The following is a 25,048-nucleotide window of genomic DNA, read 5'->3' as shown; positions in this document are numbered from 1 at the left end:
TGTTTTTATATTTCGTTTGAAAAAACAATTTAAATAATTTATTTTGTAAAAATGTTAATCTTATGTTGAGCATGGGTGGGGCTACGATCTCGCCCCACCTCAACAAGCAGTAACTTTCTGAATATTGAGTATACATAAGAATGAGTGACTTTATAATAGCACTGCACAATTTATTTGCCAAAAATAAAGTATTGCTAATTAAATTATTGGGTGATGCAATATCAGCATTGCTAAAAACCACAATATATCTCAAAATTGTCATCTCAAAAAGTCTTTTTTTGCTAACTCAGCCTAAAACCCCAACATGCATGGATCATACAAATGTGCAAAAGTTTAGTTTTAGTTGTGACTGAATTTAGTTACAGTTTGGAATTGTTTAGTTCCTTATTTCTTTATTAAAGGCTTATCTTGACAAACTTTGCTGAAAAATTAATTATGTACAATGTGTGTTTAAGTTGAATGGAAGATACCGTGTTGAAATTGATTAGTAAAATGTCGCAGTAATGCTTTCACAATATTCTACACCCATGTCGCAAGTTTTTTCAACATCATGCATCTGTAGCATTTTAAATTTCTTCTAAGCAATAGATGAAGTGGTTCAGTGATTTATAAATTTAATATTCCCATATGAACTCCACCTAAGGTTTTTTTTTTAAATTATTATTCATATACTGTATTTCTATTATTTCATACTTCACATTTACTGGAATAATCTTTTCTTTTTCTTTTTTTAGGAGATGAATATTACTGGAAACTTGTAGCAGACTTCATCGGCCCTCAGTCCGGCGAAGGATTAGACCTTGATAAAGGGATTTGCAAAAACAGAGTCTTGATTCAAGTAGGACTTTTAAAGGAAGACAACAACTTTCCATGGAGGTCCATTATTGATTGGCTCAAACTAGTATTTCCTGCACATAAGACAGCCGACTTTCGCCGCTTGATTCAAAGAGGCATTGCCACTACTTTGAGTCTATTTGGAGATTCAAGGCTAACCTTTCTTGAGTTAGCTGTCAATTTTGACTTTGTAGGACCCATTTGTGATAGCATAGGAATTGAACGTCAGGACCTTCTTCAACTGAGCGACTTTTCAGAGAGAGCGCAGTTAATAGAAGTTACAAATGGTTTGGTTCTCGAGTTCGAGGAATTTATCCAAAGGGAAAATCTTGCGCCTGTTGTCATTGTTCACTGGCTTAAAAATTTTGATCCAGAATTTTGCAAGAATGAAGAATATTCAAAAGTGTTTTCAGGGCTCAAGGCAAAGATTAAAACACTAAAAATGTACTGCAGTGGTTCTGAGACAAAAAGCCGGAGGAATAGGAGATACGTTGCAATAGAAAGTTTACTTCTTAGTCCGTTTGACCTCTCATCCCTTGAGGAGCCGCCGGAAGAGACAAAGATTGTGGTCAAAAAGCGTAAAAAAGAAGACCAACCTATTTTCAAACGAGTAACCATTAAGGAAGAACCAGAATGCTACGAAATCACAGAGGAGGAGACGGTTGTGAGTGAAAATAATATTAAACAAAAAACAATAAAAGAAGAAAGCAGTCAAGATGAAGATAAACCCAACAGCTTAGAGATCATAGGCGGTTATGACGAATCATTAACATTGCTTGACGTTGCTGTTGCGTCTGTTCATAAATTGTCAAGTTTCTATGATGGCATTACCGAGGAATGCAAAGAAGTGTCTCTTGAACTCCTGAAAAATCAGTATTCGTTGATGTGCAAAGAGAAACCAGAAGTGGTAGAATTTGAGAAAACGTTGACTGAAAATTCATATCGGATTTCACTTGGTTCGCCTGTGGAGTTTATACATCACAATGCCAGCTTTATTGCCGAGGTTCATAAGGTAGTGGAGGAGCAGATAATGAGTTTGGAAAAGGAGATCATTCAGACGTCAGGGTCAACACTCGGCCGAGACAAATTGCCAAAGTTTAAAGGTTTTTCAAGTTTTGCTGAAAGTGCCACGTCCCGATATATCCACATGGCATGTGCTTTACTGAGCCCCAAGTCTCGGCATAACAGGACTTTTCGAAAGCATTGGCTGGCTTTTTGCAAGGAAAAGAAAAACCCTTCCGAACTGATGGAAGACTCTACCGACAGAATCTGCAATTACTTTGAAGCATCTGCCGGCCTCATTCACCATTACAAAGAGGTCGGGCTGTTCTTCTCTGACATGCTTGCTCTGGAAAGTGAATCATGCCCCAATATTGTTCTAGAAAGCGTGACCAATGATGCTAGTGATTCAATAATTCAGAGCTTTGTTTGCGTGTTGGCCTTAATCTACTGCAAAATACTCGGCCCCTACTTGAAGTTGCTAAAAAGCGCAGCCACCTTTACAATGTACCCCACATACTTGCTGTGGCTGTACCAGAGGTTTTTGAATTGGAGCAAGGAGCCGTCAACAATGCTAGAGCCTGAGATTCGTAAGAATGTTTTTGCCATGACTCCGTTTTCAGAGAGAGCCTACAGTGGCGTTTTCAGCTTTTGTGGGTACTGGTCCACAAACCGAGAGCTTATCCGAGCAAGTTTGAAGCGAGTGGTGAAGGCGATCACTACAGCCGCAGACAGTCACCTCAGGGATTATTTACCAGGCGGAAAATATTCACAAATCCCATCCCCGGAGCTGAGCCACAAATTGTCAAGATGCACTTTTTCGGTTTTGATGGTAGAAAATCCCTTTCAAAAATGTTACAATGTGAAGAAACAAGGTGACAGCGCTGACTCTGCTAGCTCTGAGGAAGAAGACGACGAAGCAAAAGATGCACGAGGAGAAGTCAAGGCACGACGTGATGAAAATGAAGAGGAAGTTGAGGAGAAACCAAAACCTGCAAAAAGGCGCTTTGTTCGTTTTCCAGAAATCACTGACAAGGATTATATCGTTGGAATGGTGATGAGGAATGGAGGGCCGTGCAGGACGCGGGAGGATTTTGAGAAAATGATGTTGCGTTTAGAACGGTTCTCCAGAGCTGAGAAAATGGAGTGCATCCGCTGCGAAGTCCTCTACCAAATAATGATCTTGAACAACCGTAGCCCACACTTGATGGAGTCAGAGGGAAAACCTACCACAAACTCGGCTAAACTAAATATGGCACTGCCGCGTGTCAAACCGGGATTCTCGCTGGTCCTTGAGCCAAAAAGGATATACAAAAAATACCCCAAACAGAAAAACATTGATGTGACGGGGACTCAGCAGCAGGCAAATCAAAGTGCAGAGCCACTGCAGTCGTGAAGTTTCATATGCGATTGAAAATGTGCTTTAAATATTTGTGATGATCATATTTTACAATAAAGAAAACTAAACTAAATCTGACTACAAAGTAACTTCAAGCAGAGAATGTTCATGTGTGATGAATATGAGAAAAACACTAAGTTCTAAATTATGCAACCATAATGTACATTCTATAAAAGGAAATGTACAATAAAAATGTGCCATGTATTTTGCATCTACCTTGAACTTTGTTGCTCATTTAGATTTAATAAACACTCTTCCTATTCCTATTATAGTGTGCTGTTACCTTATTTAACTTATAAGCACTGCGTTTTCATTATGCACCATAGCACCACGTGACAAGAGTTACTGTTACAAAAGCTTAAGCCGCACTACATAACATTCAGCCAACAAATAGAATAAAATAAAAGTTATTTTATTACCAATATTTTTTAAAAACCTAAAAAATGTTTGCTGTGAGTGGTTCACTTTGTGCAGCAAAACTATATTTTTCACTGTCATTAGGAGCATGTTTTGTGTTGCTGGCAACAGTATAATCCATAAGGTTACACAGTGTGCCTTTAAGAAAATGTATTACAAAATGTGATTTGTTAATCTATGTAATGAATTTATCTTGTTTTAGAAATATATTTTTTTCTTCCCTATATTCCTAAATAATCAGTAAACCTCCATAAGCGTTAGGCTGTGCTGGTATGACTCAAAACTAGTTAAACCACATTCATATAAGCATCACCTTTGTTTTAATAGTCCTCTTACAAAAACACACACACACATATAAAACTGTGATCCAAGGGGACTGGACAGTTAAAAGGACATAAACCATGATATAAACGCATAATAAACATGTTGGATGAGCTCTTGAACGCGCAGGGGGCGGGCACTTCCTTTGCGTAACAGCGCTCATTCATATTACGTCGGCGTGCACTTCACGGAGCTACAATCTTCACGCACGAGTCGAGTCTTCCCGAGACCCTTTGACTGTTTATTTCAGCCGGAGACAGTAGCACGATGTCCGGCGGCTGGTGGGACAGTGCGGCGGTGACCCACGGCCTCATTGCGCTGTTCGCGATGGGCTCCTGGATCTCCGTGAACAGCCTGTGGCTCGAGCTGCCGGTGGTGGTCAATGTGCTCCCCGAAGGTCAGTGTCTGTTCCCGGGTTGGGGGTGTCCTGATGTGGCCTCTGGCCGACTGCTGGACAATCTGTGTCCACCACGGTATAATAAATAGGTCTGTTTTGTTCTTAAAACTGTGCTTTTCGCTCCATCCACGTTTAGCTGACTCTGTTAGCATCTTAGCTCCAGAGGGAAGTTGGAGTAGGAAGGCTACTACACATGAATTATTAAATAAATAATGATGCTCCACACCTTGGACTTCATATTCTTTATGAAAGCTTAAATCAGGGGTGTCCAAACTTTTTTCACCGGGGGCCGTATATAGACATGTGTAAAGCATGGAGGGCCACAGATCAATGCATTCAAATGTTCAACTGCGTGTATTTAAGAGAGGTTTAAACCATTCCACACACTTAGAACCATAATGCCAGCTCAGTCACACTATAAATGTTCCTTTTTGAGGTTTTAATTGCGTGGAATTATTAAAATTGGAGTAAAATGACCATCTCTGGCAATGTGTGGCAATAAAACAAGAAGGCTGTGGGCCACCAAAAATTGGTATGAGGGCCGCATTTGGCCCTCGGGCCGCACTTTGGACACCCCTGGCTTAAATGGACCCCAAGATATGGAAAATAGTTTATTACAGGGTAAATAAAAGTGCTTGTGAAAGTACCAAAATAATGGTTCATCCATTAAAATTATTTATTGTAACCAATATTTGAGCATTTTAATTTGAGTAAAAATATTACATATACAGATAACAATGATTGTGCATAACTTCAAATCATAACAACGGCGCCCAAGAAGAGACGTCCTGTTTCGATCCAGCACGCCAAAATAAAAGCACACAGCTCATCTCATTGATTAGTTCAGCAGGTACTTGCAACATTACAAGAATGTTATTAAATACACACATTTTAAGTGTTTTGCCTGATAATAGTTAGGCAGAAAGTTGAATTAATGAATAAGCCGGTGCTTTTATTTTGGCGTGCTGGATCGAAACAGGAAGTCACTTCTTGGGCACCGTTGTTATGATTTGAAGTTATGCAGAGTCAGTTAGATAAGATAAGATAAGATAATCCTTTATTGATCTCACAATGGAGAAATTCACTTGTTACAGTCGACGTTCAAGAAGATCACTCAGAGTTGTGCAAAAACAGACAGGAAAATGTGCAACCAGTAAAATAGAATAAAAACGAGGTATCCCATGTACAAGAAGCAGCAGAAATACAACAATAGGTGAACAACAACAATAAAAATAGGATAAAAACTAGAACAGGTCATATAAGTAAAATATCGGGGTGTTATTATTATCTATCTTTCAAAAAATTCCCATTAAATTCATCCTTAAACAATTATTTTGACTTACAATGTGCCCAGGTTGTGTTGTTTTTTAATCCACATACCACGGTAGTATCAGAAGATTGAATTATTATTATTTTGTTGCTGTTGTAGGGTGGAACCTGCCTGCCTACCTTTCGGTCCTCATTGCATTTGGAAACGTGGGTCCCATCGCTGTGACCATCACTCACCACTGCGCCCCGGGACGGCTGAACGAGCGGGTCGTCATCCACTGCATCCAGGTTTTGGCCGTCATCACCGCTGCCTTTCTGGCCATTTTCTGGTCCCACATCGTCACCGTGGCGGGACAGGATCGATCGATACCTTTTCTGCTTTTCACTTTTGTTTTGTCGTTCGTTTGCTGTACGTCCAACGTGACTTTTCTGCCGTTCATGTTCAGATACCCCCCTCAGTACATCCGCACCTTCTTCATCGGACAGGGATTCAGCGCCTTGTTCCCCTGCATCGTCGCTTTAGGGCAGGGCGTGAGCAAAGTGGAGTGCAGGTTTGTCAACGGCACAGCCCAGCCGGAGTATTTTAAGGAGAATTTCCCCGCTCACAATTTCTTCTGGTTCTTGTGCGTCATGCTCACGGTCTCGGCTCTGAGTTTTCTGGCGCTGACCAGAAGACAAACGGCCGAAATGCACTCCCCGCCGGAGCAGGACAACAGCGCGACGGCGAAAAGCGGGGACGAGACGCACCCCCTGCACAACGGGACGCCGGTGTCGGAGCAACGGGTGGAGCTGGAGGAACCGCAGCCTCAGAGGCAGACGTTCTGGACGCCACATAACATATACCTCCTGGTGTTATTGGCTTTATCCAACGCTTTGACCAACGGAGTCCTGCCTTCAGTGCAGAGCTTCACCAGCCTGCCCTACAGCAACATGACCTTTCACCTGTCGGTCGTCCTGGGCAACATCGCCAACCCACTCGCCTGCTTTCTGGCCATGTTTTTTGTTATGAGGTAAGAATTATTCGCTTTACTTAGGACAAGGCACATTAATCATCAACATACTAGTAATGAGCAGCAGCTGTTATATTTCATCCATTGTCCAGGCAAAACACGTTCAACTTGAAAACAGAAAAATTACGTAGTAGTAGTAGTAGTAGTAGTAGTAGTAGTAGTAGTAGTAGTAGTAGTAGTAGTAGTAGTAGTAGTAGTAGTAGTAGTAGTAGTAGTAGTAGTAGTAGTAGTAGTAGTAGTAGTAGTAGTAGTAGTAGTTTTTTTGAGGAGTTAAATTTTTTCCCCTCAAAATTTCACAATCATACAGTTAAAGGGGCTGGATGCAAGTTGGCCATTTTATACTCACTACTGCCACCTCAGGCCATATGTGTAACTGCAGCTTCTATATTAAGCTCGTGCATGACGGCAATTCGGGCCGAAGTGACACATTTTTGAGTGACCGTGCAGGATTTTAGAGGCAGTTGTGGTGAACGGGTCTGGGCTTGTTCTACACATTAGGACATGGCTGGAACATGTAGGGGGAGGAAAAAACATAATTTTAACATTTTTAAACTCCCTATACTCCCTTTTAATGGAAGCTCAAAGGGAGCCGACAGAAGCAAGAGGCTTATAAGTGCCTACCCTTTGTTCATGTAAATTCCATTTCCATTTCATGATGTTACAGTTAGACATTACTTTTACATTTACATCAGATAAACAATCCGTCCTGAGTATTCTGTATCAGTTTCAAATCACAAATATACCTGTACATATTTGTGAGTTAAAGGGACTGTACGAAGTTTAAAAATGTTAAAATTATGTTCTTTCCTCCCCCTACATGTTCCAACAATGTCCTAATGTGTAGAACAAGCCCAGACCTGTTCACCACAACTGCAATCCTGCAGTGTCACGAAAAACAGTGTTACTTCGGGTCTGAAGTGCCGTCATGCACGAGCTTAATATAGAAGGTGCAGTTATGACCTGAGGTGGCAGTAGTGAGTATAAAATGGCTAACTTGCCCCTTCAACTTTTATCCTGAATTGAATTATGTACTAAACAAAAACAGCATGACTCAAATTATATCATATATTTGAAATTCTTCAAACTTGTCACCCTTTATGTAAAAGGTTCATACTGTCTTCTTAGATTGAACTATTGCTGAATGTTCTTTTAGTAAGACAGAAGGTTTGTTTTCCTGCTTTACTAGTTTCGATCACAGGAAGTGATGGAAACTAGTAAAGCAGGTAAACAAATCTCCTGGCTTACTAAAAGAACAATCAGTAATAGTTTGAGTTCATGATTAAGAATGTGATGATGTCATAATGTCAGGTGGAGCGCAGGGGCCAATAGAGTTCGGGAATGTGACGTCATATCATATATAATAATTAGCAGCAATTATAAACTAACGGATATTTTATAAGTTAAAATACTGGAGTTATTGTTCACATTAAAACACTTGGACACCACAGTGTGTTAGATGAGTAACCAGCAGTAACACCCACGATACATATGTATTTTCTCCACTTTTTATACTGTTTTTAGCTAATGTTAGTCAATGGAAATGTGTGCTCACAGCTGCAAAGATGGCGGATCTCCATGGTAACACTAGAATTTCCCGACCTCTATACAACCCTATGGGAGAAAAGCAGTTTTTGTTACAAATCTCCAAAACGAAAATGAACAAATGATTTTCCTGATCAGTATTTGACAGTGGCTGGATTCACAAACCTGACATATTAGTTTTTTGTCTGAAAGTCCTTTCTATTGGCCAGCATCACACTCATGTTTGCGAATATTTTCACCACTTTTGAACGCCTTTTAGAGAAAATAATTGGACATTAGTGCACATGTGCTAACAGAGGAGCCGATGAACTTTGAGACAGTTTTTGTTTCATGTGGGTTCTTCCAGTAATGATTGAGATGTTAACCAAAGAAATCAGCAATTCGCCAGTTACCACAGTTACCATAGTTACTGCCAATTTATTTCCTGGTCAAACTGTGTCAAAGGCTAAGACTAAATCAGGAACAAACTGAAGCTACATTAAAACATTATCATGACGAAGAACTAGAGTAAAATCGGACTTTTTCAACAACTCATGCTGCTGTTGTGTATAAGACTTACTATATGGTACCAGATAATCATACAATAATGATAATTCTGCAGTATATTGTGGAGTGCTAGTTTGAAACAGTACATACAGTTTGTCATTGAAACACTTATTTTCTAGATGTTTGGTGTGATGTAGCTTGTAATGAACAGTGTTGGCGTCTGCTCTTCAGGTCGGCGAGTGGCCTGGGCTGCCTGTCTGTGGCTGGGGGAGTGTTTGCCGCGTACCTCATGGCTCTGGCCGCTCTGAGCCCCTGCCCGCCGCTCCTGGGAACCTCCTCTGGCGTGGCTCTGGTGGTGAGTTCAAACTCCGAGTTCTTTCAGTGTCCGTTCTAATCAATCATTCTGTCAAAACAATCTTTAACATTGCCTGTGAGCGATAAAACATTGATGTGGTGAAAGAAAACTACCTTGATCTGGTCAGAGTGGTCAATAATGGCTACTCTGAGCTCGATTTCTTTGGGACAAGAACAAGCATAGCGACTGCTTCAATTGAACTTGTTATTGTTGACATGCACTGATGTATTTTACGGACATAATTCCCTTTTATTCACCCGATCCTTCCATAAACGGGTCTCTTCATTACCTACCAAGTCTCTATTATCCAAGTGTAATACATAACAGTTTTAATCACATGAAATGTTGCATTTAGCCTCTACTCGCTTCCTTTATGGCCTTGAGCCTCTTATCTTGTCCAAACTCTAATCTCCATCAAAGGCACAAAGCACACGATGTAAACCAAACAAAAAATGTGCACTTTTCTATTCCAGTGGTTTCCAAAGTGGAGGTCGGGGCACTACAGAGGCATTAAAAGGAGGCCACAAAGCTTTTCTACAAGTACATTGAAAAAATACATTGGTTTAGAAAGGAAAAATAGATTGATTTGCAAAAGTTTACTACTTAAAACCACTATTTAGCCTGTAGTCATTGTGAGATGTTCTATTGTGTTGAGTATTGGGTTGAGTTCACACTGAGTATTACCAATTATCAGTGGTGGAAAGTAACAAAGTAAAAAGTACAAGTAAAAAGTACAAATTATAGGTACTTTCACTTTACTTAAATACATTTTATGATGAATATTTTTTACTTCACTACATTTTAAAAGTGACCTCTCTACGATGAACTGGTCTAGTCCCAGTTTAGACTTGGTTTAGTGGTTTACTCCTTTAGACCTTGTTTAGATCTGGTTTAGATCCAGTTTAGTCCAGGTTTAGACCAGGTTTAGTTCCTGTTTTTGACCTAAGTTAGTGGTTTACTCGTAGACCTGGTTTTATTTAAATGATTAAAAGAAAAGCTGCACATTTAACTCTTTAAATACTTTTCCATTTTACTTATGAAGTACATTGTATATTCCATACTTTTACTTAAGTAAAAATTGTGTTAGATACTTTTACTTTAGTACATTTTTGGTCCTGTGTCTACACTTTTACTTAAGTAAGAATGTTGAGTACTTCTTCCACCACTGCCAATTGTTGACTCTAAATAAATAATTTCACCATAGTTCATTTTGTGCTACTAGAGAAACGTGTGATGTGTCATTTATTGCAGAGATATTAATGATATAAAAGTAAACCGGGTCAAACCTCTGTAATACTGTGGCTGATTTTACTGCTATAGAAGCTCTTTGCACATGAGTCACATGTGACTTCCAAGTCAGCCCCGAGGAGGCGGCTGCTCTTTCTCTTAGTTCCCAAGGGATTAGCGGTGTCTCGCACAAACAATAAATAGTTCAAGAAAACATTGAACAGTTAGTTTCTGATGGACAGTCACACGATCAGAAAACGACTAGTAAAAAATATTTATACTGAAGACAGGCTATTTTGTCCAGTTTGGCTTTACCCAAATATAAAGGCTTCAAAGCGTCAAAATAGCAACGAAAACAAGAATGAAAATGCAACAAAAATGTGACACAAAAGTGACAAAAACGTTGCAAAAATGTGGCGAAACCAAGACAAAAAAGCAACGGACAAAAAACAATGAAAAGGCAACAAAAACATGACAAAAAAAATATGAAAACAGACCAAACACGTCAAAAACACATCTAAAAAACTACAAAAACATTGTCAAAATTATGATCAGTTTTGTAGGCCTTAGCTTTCAAAAGAGACATTACACTGTTGCTCTCCAGTCGAGACGCTTTTAGATTTGGGTAAAGCCGAACTGAAGAAAATGCGTTTGGTGGTAAGAGATTAAAATCTTGTTGCTATTGTAATTTTTATTTAGTGTTAGCCTTTAGCTTCAGGACAAAAAAATCTACCAAGATGACCACAGACGTTTCCTCCGGTCTCTGTCTGTCGAGCCACAGCAGGATTTACTAAAGATCTGCTTCACTCTGAAGACTAAACATATCAAAGAGGAAACAGAAAACCTTTCTCTGGGATTTTTACAGTTTGTCATGTCAACAGAGTCTCAGTCTGAGTAAATGTTTAAGCTGCTCAAGACGTTAGCATGCTACCGGTTAGCATTTAGCTTCAACCATTGACAGTTGATTGAATCATCTGTCAATGGCTTCAAAACGATAAACATATGTGTGACTCACATCTATGAGCACTGAGGAAATTCTACAGTAACAGCTCAGCTCTGACCTCGGTCACATGTTGTATCCAAGGCTCGATGTTTGGACTGTGGTTCAGGGCTTTCTCTTGGAGAGGTCGGAGCTGAGCTGTTGATGCTAATTGCTAACCAGTAGCTTAAACACTGACTTACTGGTTTCTTCACAGAAACGTGCGCTCCCTGAGGTGTTTTTACTGTTATCTTCTTGAGCAATGATTACGAGTACATAAAAATGCCACTGTCAGTCAGTTGTCTTTCATTTTCATCCTGGGTAGAGATATTGTTACATGTTGTATTACTGCATAATTCTACTTCGGTATTCAAAATGGCCGCCATAACAACAAAAGTCACATGACTTAAAGGCATGTATAGCTGCCCTCCACCTTGAAATCAATCATTGAGCTCTTTAGTTCGTTAAAATGGTTCACGAATGCAAAGTTCCTCTCCTTCAGGTGCTGTCGTGGATCCTGTTCACGGGGGTCTTCTCGTATCTGAAGGTGGTGATCGGGACGCTGCTGCACGAGGCGGGACACTCTGCCCTGCTCTGGTGTGGCATCTCCATCCAGGCTGGCTCCCTCATCGGGGCCCTGACCATGTTCCCGCTGGTCAACATCTACTCCATCTTCCACCGCGGCCAGGAGTGTGGGGAAAACTGCACTGGCGTCTAAAAAAGCTTGTGGGAAATCACTGTTCAGACTCGGGTCAAGGGCCGACCTTTTGCATCTCGTGGACGAGGATGGAGAGGCCTTGGAAAAGTCAAAAACATCTCCCCAATAAAGGCTGCATTGTGAAAAGACTGGCCGGAGGGAAGTGAAAGTGCTGTAAAACCACATGTGCTTTAAGCTGTTCGATCATGTGCAAAACTCAGGGAGACGGGCGCTAAATTACCTCTGTTTACTTCTCCGCAGTAAAAAAGCACGACAAAAAGACAACACACTCTCATGATTGTAAGTCACACATGTTTAATCTAAAATGGATTGTGACAAATGTTTTTACTCTAGTTTGGAAAAGATTTACACTGTTCACTTTTGTGTTTTGTCTTTTTATAGCAAGTTTATTAGTGTAACTTTGAAGTATTGATCTTATCGTTTGATTTCCTAAAAAGTCCGTGGAAAGTGTTGTCCTACCTCCATTTTGTAAAGAAAACAAAGTTGAAAAATGTATGATTCACTTATGTATTGAACCAATTGATAAATGCTTTGAATGACATTCCCTTTTATTTCAATTTGCAAGCAGCGTTTTCTTTGCCAAATATTATTTCATTCCATCTACACCTGAAGGGAGCCATTAGTGTCTTTTGTCACTGAAGGATAAAATGTGTTTGTGCCGTTTCATTTTTCTAAACTAATTATTGATTTGTTTTGTATGTTTTAACTTTAAAACACACTAAACGTGCCATGTAAATTATCATAATATTCTAATGTGAGTTGCACTAATTTGCCTTTGTGTAATAATATTGTCACTACGGTGTCTTTGTGATTAAACTTGAAGCAGGTTGTGTTCACGTCGGTCTCGTGTTGTAAGTATTGTGTGTGGACTTTTACTATAACGCTGGTTTTCTCATTGGTTTGATCAAAAACCCACCAGAAAACCTACAAAACAACTGATCCTCAGGCTTTGTAGAGACCACTGTGATAGAAAGTGAAGGCACCATGCTGACCACTCATACAGCCGCTGGGTCACTACAAGAGAGATACAGACGGCATCTCTGGATTCACCCATATATGGTCATGCTTGAAAACAGTTAAGGGGGAAAACAATTTGGAGAAAAATCTAAACTTTCATTAATTATTCAAAAACTACTTTAACAAATACTGAAATATGAATTTAGTTTTGTACTAAATAAAGATACAAAGACATGGAGAGGACAAGGTGGTTCAACAGCCCAAAAATACATGAATAACGGAGAATACTAACATGATGCTACATGTTAGCATCGGGCTAATGCTAACGGTTTGCTAGCGCTAGCTACAACTGTCGTTTTTTCACTTCTACTGAACAATCTGCGGTGAGAAAATATCCATATGGGCCCGATTTACACTTGACTTTATTTATGTGTGATAAAAAAGTTCATATTCCACCAGAAAATGGCTAAAAAGAGTGGAAAATTGTGTTTCTCTAAAGATTCTATTTCCCCCCTCGGTGAAGCCACAAAGTTGCATAATGCTCCTTTAATTTAAAGTTAGTATTTGTCTTTGGATCATAGTTGTGATATTGTAGGGTCAATATGGGCGGCCGGTGGCGCAGTAGTTAGCGCTCGTGCTTCACAGCAAGAAGGTCCCGGGTTTGATTCTGTGTGGAGTTTGCATGTGCTCTCCATGTCTGCGTAGGTTTCCTCCGCATACTCCGGTTTCCCCTACCACTAAAAACATGTACAATAGGCCAGGAGGAACGAGAGTGTGTATGAGAGTGTGACTGGTGTGTTCATTAACATGCACTATCCTAACCAAATAAACCAAAAAAAAAAAATAATAATAATAATAATAATAATAGGGCTGGGTACGTTACATTTTTTTTCTTCTGTAGCAGTACTTCACCGATACTTGGTTTAGGATACCCGAATGATTTTTTGAAACAGAACAATAATGTTAATTTGTTCCATTAGACTATTTCTAATATTTTTTAGACTAGACTAACCCCTACATGCTCCAGCCATGTCCCCATGTTCACCACAACTAAAACCCTGCACTGTCACTCAGAAAGTTGTTACTTTGGGTCTGAAGTGCCGTCATGCATAAGCTTAATATAGAGACTGCAGTCACGTGTAAGACCTGAGGTGGCAGTAGCGAGTATAAAAAATGGCAACTTCCATCTAGTCTCTTTAAATTTGTATCATTTTTTGAGTTGGAACATATCATTTTCTTTAGTGCTGTTCCTGTCCCCAACTGGCATAAAAAAAAACTTTTTTTTCTTCATTTTATTAATGTTTTTGTATTAATTTGTTTATTTGGTTGAGGCAGTGCATGTTCATGAAAACACATGGGACTCATGCATGTAAACACACCACGGTGGATTGGATCAATGGGCTAATTTCCATTTGTCTCCCACTCACACCCTCATTCACCATGGCCTATTGTACATGTTTTTAGTGGTAGGGGAACCCACTCCACACAGAAAGGGACCTTCCAACTGTGAAGTCGCTGTGCTACAGTACCGTATCTGTTTTTGATATCATTTTCTTTTTGATACCAGTATTACCATAACTTTTTCCCCGATTATAGAGTGGCATTGTTTAACAGCACCCAGCCCTGCCGGCTCCACCACCAGAGAAATTTATTTTGGGGGGCTTCAGGGGCTGTGAAGGCATTGATCATGTCAGAGGCCTTCTGCATAAATAAATTATATCTTGTTAATCAACAGTAAAGTAATTTCATCATTCCAACCTTTTCACAGTCAAAATACCTATTGTGTAATCAAACGTGTGCTTATGTAACTACTGCCACTGTAATGGTCGCCTTAAGCCGAATTAACAAACGTGTGATTTCTTGAATGGGCCTTAATTGTCTTTTTTAAAACTCCCCCAAAGGCTCAAAACGCCCCCCGTGTGATCTGCTGCCCCCGTCCCGTTTGTGGATGAGGTTTTTAAGAGACAATGGTCAGCAAACTGCCCCAGACGTGACTGTAACGGTTGGCTTGTTTTAGAAGGAGGGTCTAATCCCACACCTCTGCGGTTTAGCACCAGGACTTTGGATCAGAAACTCCAGAGCTCTGCAGCAGCCACACGTGAGTATTCTGCACTGCTACACGCCAAACATCAACATTTGTTTCATTTTGTGATTTCTGTTTGAAGTTAATATTGTGCTTTGTATGCAGTACACCAACTATTCAGTGGTTTTACTGTGTGTTTAATGTCAACTGTAGTTTTAGTGTGTTTTGTGCACATTTAGTTTGTGGTTTTGCACAAATGCAAAGCTATAGTGATTGTTTTCATTGAGGTTGTTTTGCTTTCGTTAAGGCAGTAAAATTGGTGCGATCTGTGCCTACTTCATATATAAATATAAAATACGAAGTACATACCAGCAATGGCAGTATTAAATCATCATTTGCTTGTTTTTTCTTTTGCATAATTCAGGGTTTAATGTTATGCTTTTTAATGCCATTTTTAAGTCCAAATACAGAATTTTAATGCCACAAACGCAGAAAAAAGTCTGTGCTTTTTCCACTTCTTAAGATCTGCAAACATTTATCAAACAGAGGAAGGAAAATTAGACAAAAACATGAAACTTTTGTGCAAAAATGTGGTCAATTTCAGCCAAAACTTAACATGTTTTACACCACAATTTTCAAATTAGATTGAATCTAATTTGATGCTTTTCAATTACATTTAAGGCCTTAATTTTGGCAAAGTTCATTTCATTCTTTTAATGCTTTTTAAACGCTCAGCGGAAACACTGTAAATCTTTGCCTCCCTTTTATGCATAGGATTTTTTAATGCATATGATGAGGTATTTTAGTTCTAAAATATTTGTACATGACTAAAGTGACAACTAATTTGAAGCATTTTGTATTGCATGCTTTAATTACTGAAATGAATTTGAAAAAATAACTCATCAGAATCTGCAAAAAATGTCCTACTAGTTAATATTTATTTGCTTGCACTTTGATATTTACTAGTCATCTCTTCAAAACAACGTTAATTTGTCCAAAAATATGACTGAATACCAAAACAATAAACCTATAATATCAATGCAACATTAGAATCTCTCAGGCTTGTTTTGACCTTACACGAGCGGAGTTATTCTCGATTGTCACTTTGTTATTGCTTGGCTGAGTCTTATAATGTGGCCCAATTTTCCATTGATAATTATTTCTGAGTCTGTCATTAACTTGAACGGACAAAGCGTTGGTCAGATGTTTCCTCAGCTGCTTACATAAGACGTTCCTGAGCCGCATGAGGTCCTGTTGTTTCAGACCAAGCTCCTCCTGGGATCAAACTGCAAACAGGCCTAGGGGAAATCTCACGCGGCACGACATGTTGTCCTTTATAATTCAAGTTACAGTAAGTTAGATCACGTTTTACTAACTGTAAACATTAACTATGTCACAGCACCTGCTATTATCAATCATTTGCCGGAAGAGACACTGAGACGAGACAGAATCAAGCAGAAAATCAGCCGCAGCATCCGACACGTGAACAAACTGCTGGTTCATTTCTTTTGCCCACCTGCTTGAACAGAGCCGTTTATAGACACTATGGGGCCCAAGGCAAGCGGGAACTTTGGGGGTCTGCACACATAAACAAAAACATTCTTGCAAACATCAAGCCCAAAGCCGTAAAGAAGAACCTAGAGGCCACAGGTGCCACTGCATTCTTTTTACTCCATAATTGTCCATGAGAGTAAATATCCCGTGAGAGGGATATTGTACATTGTGCCACAACCCAATTACACAATGGACATTTTTTTCCCCGCTCAAACTTGGCTGTAAATACTACGAAAGTGGAGCTATAAGATAAGATAAGATAATCCTTTATTGATCTCATAAAGGAGAAATTCACTTGTTACAGTCGGAGTTCAAGAAGATCACTCAGAGTTAATAAAGTGCAGCTGATACAGAGATTATTGCACATGTTACTTTACAGTCTTTTTGTACAGTCTGACAGCAGTGGGGATGAAGGCTTTGCGGTAGCGCTCCGTCCTGCACTGAGGGTGTCTCAGGGTGTTAGCCTGTTAGCTTCTTCTGATTGTGATAAACCAAATAACAATGTTCATCAACAAAACCAAAAGCAGAGAGACAGTAGACAGAATCCTGCCTGGACTTATCTTTTTTTTTTTTTTTAATTTTAAGAGGGGGTATTATGCTTTTTATTCAATCACATAGCACCAGTCTATATCACACTACAAAGATGACAAAACCTTCTGTTGGTCTGTAAATGCAGTAAATTAGAATAACTGCCTTGTATAAAATTGCTCTCTCAAAATGGCTGTAGTGAATGTCTTGAAATAGGCCTCAACCTCTGACCCTTTCTGACACGCCCCCTCCACACGCTGTCTGTGGCATCAGTGGGGAGGGGGTTCTGCTGAGGAGCAGTGGTTGGTTACTCGGCTGGTGACGAAAGCTCGGAGGCGTCTCCAGGAGGTGGGGGCGTTCCTAGGAGGACTCAGGCAAACCTATCCTTAAAATGGCCGCCATCACAGTTTTTACAGATTACTCAAAAGTACGTGAATGTGCCAAGACAACACTTCAGGCACTTCTGACTTTAGACCAGGGGTGTCCAAAGCGCGGCCCGGGTGCCAAATGCGGCCCTCAGACCAATTTATGGTTCCCTCGGCCTCTTGCTGTATCGGTACACATCACCAGAGATGGACCTTTTTATCTGAAATGTAATAATTCCAAACAATTCTAACCGAACAACTAACATTTTATTGTGAGACAGAGCTGGCATGAAGGTTTTAAGCTTAAATAGAGGTATGGGGCACAAATTAAACCTCTGTTAGTCGAAGGTTTTGCAGCTCTAACTGCCGATCTACGGCCCTTCACCCCGTGTACGCTTCAATATGCGGCCCCACATGAAAAAAGTTTGGACACCCCTGCTTTAGACCATGGTGTGCCATGTCGTAAACCTCAGAAATGCGAGCCAAGTGATTTTGTAAACAACTGAGAGCAACGAGAGAGACGTTTTCCATAAGTGTGTATTGGGGCTGCTGGGTCGGAGCAGGGAAAGTTGCAAGCATGGATTTCTGACCAGAGACACCAGGGGGAGATGAAAGAACCTCCAATCATCCCATTAATTCTTGTATTACCCCCAGAGGGACTACGGAAAGGAATTATTAAGGTAAAAAAGTTACTTAGTTCTGCTTTAAAGAGACTAGATGCAAGTTGGTCATTTTATACTCACTACTGCCACCTCAGGTCTTATGTGTAACTGCAGTCTCTATATTAAGCTCGTGCATGACGGCACTTGGGACCCGAAGTAACAACTTTTTGAGCGATAGTGCAGGATTTTAGAGGCAGTTGTGGTAAATCTGGTCTGGGCTCATTCTACACATTAGGACATGGCTGGAACATGTAGAGGGAGGAAAATACTTCGTTTTAACATTTTTAAACTCTGTATAGTGCCTTTAGGGAGCAACTGTTCAAATGTAAGTGTTAAAAAATTGCGATTCAATAGGAAAAAAATATTTATCATTTACTGGCCTGTTGGTTAAGGCAGGTACATACTGGGGCCCCCCATCAGCTTGGGACCCCGGTTTGCTGGTCTGCTAACACACAGCAAAGAATTATATCTTGACGGGTTAAAATTACAAGAATCTTTCACCTTAATATGAGTCATTATGTCTTGTCAGGCAGAAACAAAAGAATTTCAAGTAAAATGAGATTTGTTATCTAATTTTTGAGTGCCGTAACTTAAGATAAAGTGCAAAGAGACTTCCTTTGGCAAATGATTTACTGACTTTTTTGACGAGAATTCGCCGTGCAGGGGTCCATTACAGTGTCCCGCATTTGCCATTAGTAATATGAAAATAAGAACATGGTCAATGATATAACTTCAAATGAAACTGTATCTTTTTCTATCATTTGTAATCTGAAAGAAAGTTGCTTAATGCTATCCCAGAAGTTCACTGAGCTTTCGCACACACCTCTGCAAGTGCCATGATGAAGTCTTCTCTTGTTACAGTATAATATCTGACTTCGATACGATCGTGTCTCTTTTCAGACGCCTCCTCGCCTCCAGGATGTCGCTCCTCACCCACCTCCTGGCCGTCCTGTTCGGGATGGGCTCCTGGGTCTCCATCAACGGTCTGTGGGTGGAACTCCCGCTCATCGTGCCGCAGATCCCCGAGGGCTGGTACCTCCCCTCCTACATGTCCGTCCTCATCCAAATGGCCAACGTGGGGCCCCTCTTTGTCACCCTGATGCACCGCTTCCGCCCCGGGACCCTCAGCGAAACCGCGGTCATCTACGTCATCATCGCCCTGGGCACGGTGGCCACCTTTTTACTGGGGTTTTTCTGGAAAGAGGCTGTAGTTGTTGCGGGGATTCACAGAAGCGTGGCCCTGTTGGTGCTCACCTTTTTCTTAGCTGCTGTGGACTGCACCTCCTCTGTGACCTTCCTACCGTTTATGATGCGTTTAAAGCCTGAGTATTTGACCACGTACTACATTGGGGAAGGGGTCAGTGGCCTGCTCCCCGCCTTGGTTGCCCTAGTACAAGGCGTCGGGGTTGTCCATTGCGTAAACAGCACTCAGATCTCAAACCAAACCTCAAACACGTCTTCATTTGAGTTGCAGGCTCGATACCAGCCCGCCAACTTCTCTGTGGAGGTCTTTTTCTTCTTCCTCAGCGCCATGATGCTTGTCTGCCTTGTCGCGTTCCTTCTGCTAAACTACCATCCCGCAGTGGCTCGAGAGCTGCCAAACGGACGCTATACCAATGGGGTAAAAGCCAAAAACAAGAAGTGGTCTGAGCAGAAGAACATGCTGGAACTGTACAAAAGCCCCAAAAGGAGGAGCCGGTTTGGGACAGGGACATATAGTGTGATGGAGGCGGTCTATATATTTGTGATTTTAGCCTGGGTGAATGCTTTGACCAACGTTGTGGTGCCGTCAGTGCAGTCCTACTCCTGCTTGCCCTATGGGAACAACGCCTATCACCTGTCTGCCACTATGGCGGCGGTGTCCAACCCTCTGGCCTGCTTCATCGCCTTGTTCCTGCCCATAAGGTCAGTGCAACACAATTGATTTTTTCTTTCTGGTAGTGGTACAATTGTTTCCGCCTCTTTAGTATATTGTAAACCTAAACATTTGTGAGGAAAAACACTGTGTATAATTGTAAAGCATTTTCATTTCTGTGAAAGTGACCCTGCAAAATGTGAAAAGTTGCCAGTAAACTCGTCTCTGTGAAGAATTGGGATGCTACAAATATGATAGGAAAGTTAGTCCACAGAGTCTTGATTTGTCAATATGATGCAGTTATTTACATGTGGAAGATCAGAAATCATAATAAGCTGTATGGAGTAGTATGAAGGAGCATGTTCCATACAGATATAATTTCAATCAACTAAATTAATAGCAGGATACTATACCCAGTAGTCGTACTCTTCAGAGTGTGGTGAATTGCAATCTGAGTCTACAAGATGACCACCAGATGGTGCAAAAGAGGTTTGAAACTCATATTTTGTGAGTGCACAGGAGGCTTAGCTTCACCTGGTCCCATTGTTGTTTGAGCAGAAAACAGTGTTTTGTAAACAGTCTGTAAATCATTGTACAGTAAAAGTACCCTTGTATGTTGGATGTGCAGGTCTCTGGTGCTGATGGGAGCGCTCACAGTGTTTGGCAGTGGAGTCGGAGCATACATCATGTGGATGGCTGTGCTCAGCCCCTGCCCTCTGCTGGTGCATGACACCTGGGGAGCAGTTATCATTGTGAGTGTAATCCCGATCACAAAAGGAACTTCACAAAATGATATAATTATTATGAAAATGTTCTGCTGCCACATGGGTCAGAGATAAAGCTTCATTATGTTCTGCTAAAGTGTCTCAAAGACAAAAATACTTACATTTAAAGAAGATATTATAATAAACAATTCCCAGTACCTGCAGTTCAGTTTCTGCACAGTCCTGCTGATAGATGAATGAATAACATGCATTTGTCTTTTTTAGGTGCTGGCCTGGGTGGTGTTCGTGCTCACTCTGTCCTATGTGAAGGTGATGGTAGGTGTGATCCTGCGTGATGAAGGCCACAGCGCCCTCGTGTGGTGCGGGGCGGTGGTGCAGCTGGGCTCTCTGCTTGGAGCGGTCACTATGTTCCCTCTGGTCAGCATCCTCAGTTTGTTCTCATCTGGAGACGCCTGCAACACCAAGTGCCCCTGAGCACTGACCAGACATTTAAATCACCTACTGAACACTACAAAATACAAGACACCACTTGTATTTATTTCTTGAGCCACTTTTGGTGTTGCAACTTCTCATTTGCTGTTGTTGAGATGTCCAATGTAGCGAATACGCACAGATCCTCTTGTAGAAAACTTGATGATCATAGATTTGTATATATTTAACACTGAATATTTTTACAATTGTTTAAGAAATGTGAAATAAATTTTTTGTCATTGTCAAACCAAGTGTCCCCACAACCAACATTTCCATCCAGGAACAGGCCTTCGATTCCAATTTATTTTGTACCTCATGCTGTTCATTACTGTAAGCTCACAGCAAAACATTTTCTGAATCTTGTGATTGGTCAAAGCCACGTCCAAGGTCCAGGTAAGACTTTCTAAAGCACATGTGTAACTTTTAATCCCCATGTGGCCGTTAGAGATCAGGATTGTGTCGTCATAACAACATTGTTAAACCGCTATGTGTTTCAGTCACATTAGTTTTTCCTGTTATATACGGCATTTTGAGGACTTCTCACCTCCACATCTATAATATAAACTTATGGCAAATGCTTTGTTAGGCAATATTTATGTCAGATGTTTGCCTGTTTAGTCGACATGGCGGCTCTGATGCTCTGGAATGAGAGTTGCCTGTACGGTTGGTTTTGTAGGTATTATGTGACTGATGTGTGTCTAAATACTATACTATATACTTTTTAATCTGACAAGCAGCAGTAAATGTGTTCGCAGGTCTGTACAACAGCCCTGTCTGCAACAGCTCCACCTAAAGTTTACATCACCAGGCGTGACTGAATATAACTCTTCACCTTTCAAAAGATATATTTTCTTCATCAACAGCCTCCTATATGTCATCATTTTACTCCCACGTGAAAGCATTCTGATGGTGAAGTGAAGTGTTTTAGATTTTGTTCCTATTTGTGACCCTGGAACACACAACGTTAACGCCATGCGTCACTCAAATACTTTTACCTTGTGTCAAATATAGTTTATTGACATTTAGTCACTCAAACTCTGTCCAATACGTACAAATATTGATTTTATTCATGTACATCTTTTGGTACACACTAAAACACACTAAAACTTAAGAACAAAAAACAGTTCAACAATGATATTCAAGTCAAGAAAGGACAACAATCAAGCCATGAAAACATTATGTTAAATAAATGCAAGCACAGATCTTTATGGAGTTTAATCAGCGAACATAGTTTCTTTGGAGGTAAAGTTGTACACAAAAGGCAGGTGTGATTATTTTTTTAGTCAATGAACAAATTTCAATTTAAATCTTTTTCACCAATAAAATAATGATGATTAAATACATATTTTCAAGGTCTCAAACACAGCAGTATAAGAGTCTGAAATGTGCAATGACAAAAAAACAAAAAAACCCAAATCACACTAAATGCAATTGATCCTGTGGCTGAGGAGCAGCAGGATGTTTTTTCTTTTCTTTTCTGTGGGCGGGATTCACTGCCGAGGCTTTGATGATGATACAAAAGACACTAGCTTGACTCACACAGGATCTATTGCTTATGCCTTTCTTGTTCGTGAAGTTTGAGTTTTTTTTTTCTTTCGAGAAATTTACACTTCATTTAGACTCTTGAAACAAAATTAATAAATAAATGAAATTCACGAATATATTTTAAAATTCAAAATCTGATGTTAAATGATCTCCCAAAACCTGCTTGACTATCCAGGTTTTCTGCAGCTGAACTCCCCTTTAGCGTAAAGGTAAAACAGCGGATGCACAAGACTCGCAATAGACAAGAAAAAAATACCCAATGGAACCACATAGCATTTGTACTTAAACTCATCGACTTTCTTGTACGTTTCCATGGTCATAACTAACATGTAACAGGTCATGGCGGCGGCAGAGGTGACACAGATTGTGATGAACGCTCTTTTTTTCACCGGGTGAATCGACTCTTTCCCGACGGTGGGGTTTCTGAGAGCTTTGGCCACTTTCATGCTCGTAAACACCATTATACAACTCAGAGTTGCCATCAAACACACAGGAAGGAATTGGGCAACATCCTCTAATGATTCTGACTCTACATTAAACATTAATGAAATTGCAAGAGTGGGCGAGACAATCCAAACTACGGCAGCACAGATCTCTCTGCATCTGTACTTTTTGAGCAAAGGAAAGTAAGTCGGGTGGATGACTGCGATGAACCTCTCCAAGCAAATGAAACACAGTTGCATTGGGCCCCCGACTTGGATATAGACAAAAAGGAACTTGTAAAATTTTGCCTTGATGAAAGTAGAGGTGAACAGGAAGATGAGATGGAAGTAGAAGATGATGTACTGCAAGAGCTGGAACAGGGCCAGGTTACAATTGAGGATGTCCAGGTGTTTGGAGGTCACGGTGATCCACAGTAGACGGACCGACATGGGCTGTCCCAGCACCAGACACATGATGTCGATGGATGCGATCCCAGCCTGGTACAAAGGCTCCGTCACACAATTCTCCGAGCTGTTCTGGGAGGATTCTTCATCACTTCCCTCCATCTTAGAATCTGCACCAAAACCAATCAGAACTGAATTTCACTTCTTTGAGATGAGCTGAAACTGGCATTACTGTCCTGCATTACGATCCCTGTCTGAAGCCCGGTTAATTTTGAACATGCTGCATCTTTAAGAAACAAACCATTTTTAATTAATGATCTTATCTCCTCATGTAATCTTTATTTTTGGCATGAGACGAGGCAAGACAAAACCACAGATAATGTCGCCCTGATTGCGGGCTGTGCCATATATAAGGACAACATACTCAGCCACAAATTGTCATTCAGGTGGTCATCATCATTTTAGGTTATTCAAAATGGAGAAAGAACTATCTTCCATATTCTACATTGCTATTTATAAACCGTCCCAGAATTGATGGTGATTTTATGAAATTACTTTCAGTTGTGTGCACTGAATTTGACTGTTCGGTTATTACGAGAGACCTGACTGTACATAACAGACAGCCCACTTTAGACGTTGTCATTGCAAAAGGTGTTACTATTTCAAATGTGAATCTCTGTACTGTACCCAAGCCAGTGTCTGCAGTGGTTTAGAAAAGGATAAAATGAGGGCATGGTTTATGAAAATAGATTTGAAGATACCCCCTGTTCAAAAGTCGATCATCTGTTTCACATGTATTCGCTAAGTGTTTTAAATGTCTAAGTTACCATCGCCCAGTTAGGGTTAGGATGGTTCAAAATAAGCAAAAGACACCATGGAGAAATGAAGACTCAGCCTCAGGAATTAATTGTTCAAGTAAACTTGTCTTGATATTGTCTGGCTCTGAGTTTCGTACTCCCAAAAGCACTTTGCATCCAGAGTAAAATTAGTATTTTCTCACAGCTACAGATAAAATGATGCAAAGAGCTTTTCTTCAACACAACTTAAACACAAGCTGCCGTACTGTAGGCCATTTTGTTATTTTTATCATGAAAATACGTTTTTACATGTTTGTAGCCTTTTACAATTTTACTCTACAAAATGTTCCCTTAGTTGTTGTGATAAAGTTACCTTTATCAAAAATATACATGCAAAATAGTATAGTAGTTGTTCTTCAGATCACCTTTTTCCAGTTGAAAATAACATCAAAACGATTTCAAAATATATTTACCATGATGGTCTCTGAGATGCGTCCTTTGAAACTGAACCTCTGGCGGAAAATGACTTTAACAACGGAACAAAGGGTCGTTAATTTACATAAAAGACGAGCTCTATGTAAATCACAAACAAAGCCTCATTTTCATGAGACCACAAATATTTACAGAGACGTACACAAAGGCCATATGGCTGTACAAAAAATTACCACTGGTAAATATAGTAATACCCTGAAGAGGGCGCTTCAAACGATAACAATAAAAAGCCAACCGTGTAAGATGTGTAGTTTTTTCTCTTTTGCATTACCTGTTCTCTCAGTAGCCTAATGC

General features: G+C 40.3%; 2 protein-coding genes across 2 annotated transcripts; both read left to right on the top strand.

Moving 5' to 3' along the window:
- Nucleotides 1-4,112: 4,112 nt before the first annotated feature.
- Nucleotides 4,113-11,953, top strand: slc52a2 (solute carrier family 52 member 2; the record flags this gene model as incomplete). Its single annotated transcript, XM_079570411.1, has 4 exons — nucleotides 4,113-4,367; nucleotides 5,797-6,646; nucleotides 8,906-9,029; nucleotides 11,738-11,953. The coding sequence occupies exons 1-4, from the start codon at nucleotides 4,238-4,240 to the stop codon at nucleotides 11,951-11,953; spliced, it is 1,320 nt and encodes a 439-aa protein (XP_079426537.1). The 5' UTR covers nucleotides 4,113-4,237.
- A 2,947-nt stretch (nucleotides 11,954-14,900) lies between these two features.
- slc52a3-2a (solute carrier family 52 member 3-2a) lies at nucleotides 14,901-21,332 on the top strand. The gene is made up of 4 exons (XM_079570989.1): nucleotides 14,901-15,008; nucleotides 18,943-19,947; nucleotides 20,526-20,649; nucleotides 20,887-21,332. Exons 2-4 carry the CDS (start codon nucleotides 18,962-18,964, stop codon nucleotides 21,094-21,096), a joined length of 1,320 nt encoding a protein of 439 aa, XP_079427115.1. The 5' UTR covers nucleotides 14,901-15,008; nucleotides 18,943-18,961; the 3' UTR covers nucleotides 21,097-21,332.
- Nucleotides 21,333-25,048: the final 3,716 nt, after the last annotated feature.

This window comes from Gobius niger (assembly GCF_951799975.1).
Source record: "Gobius niger genome assembly, chromosome: 14".
Lineage (NCBI taxonomy): Eukaryota > Metazoa > Chordata > Actinopteri > Gobiiformes > Gobiidae > Gobius > Gobius niger.
This window is presented reverse-complemented; position numbering and strand designations above follow the sequence as displayed.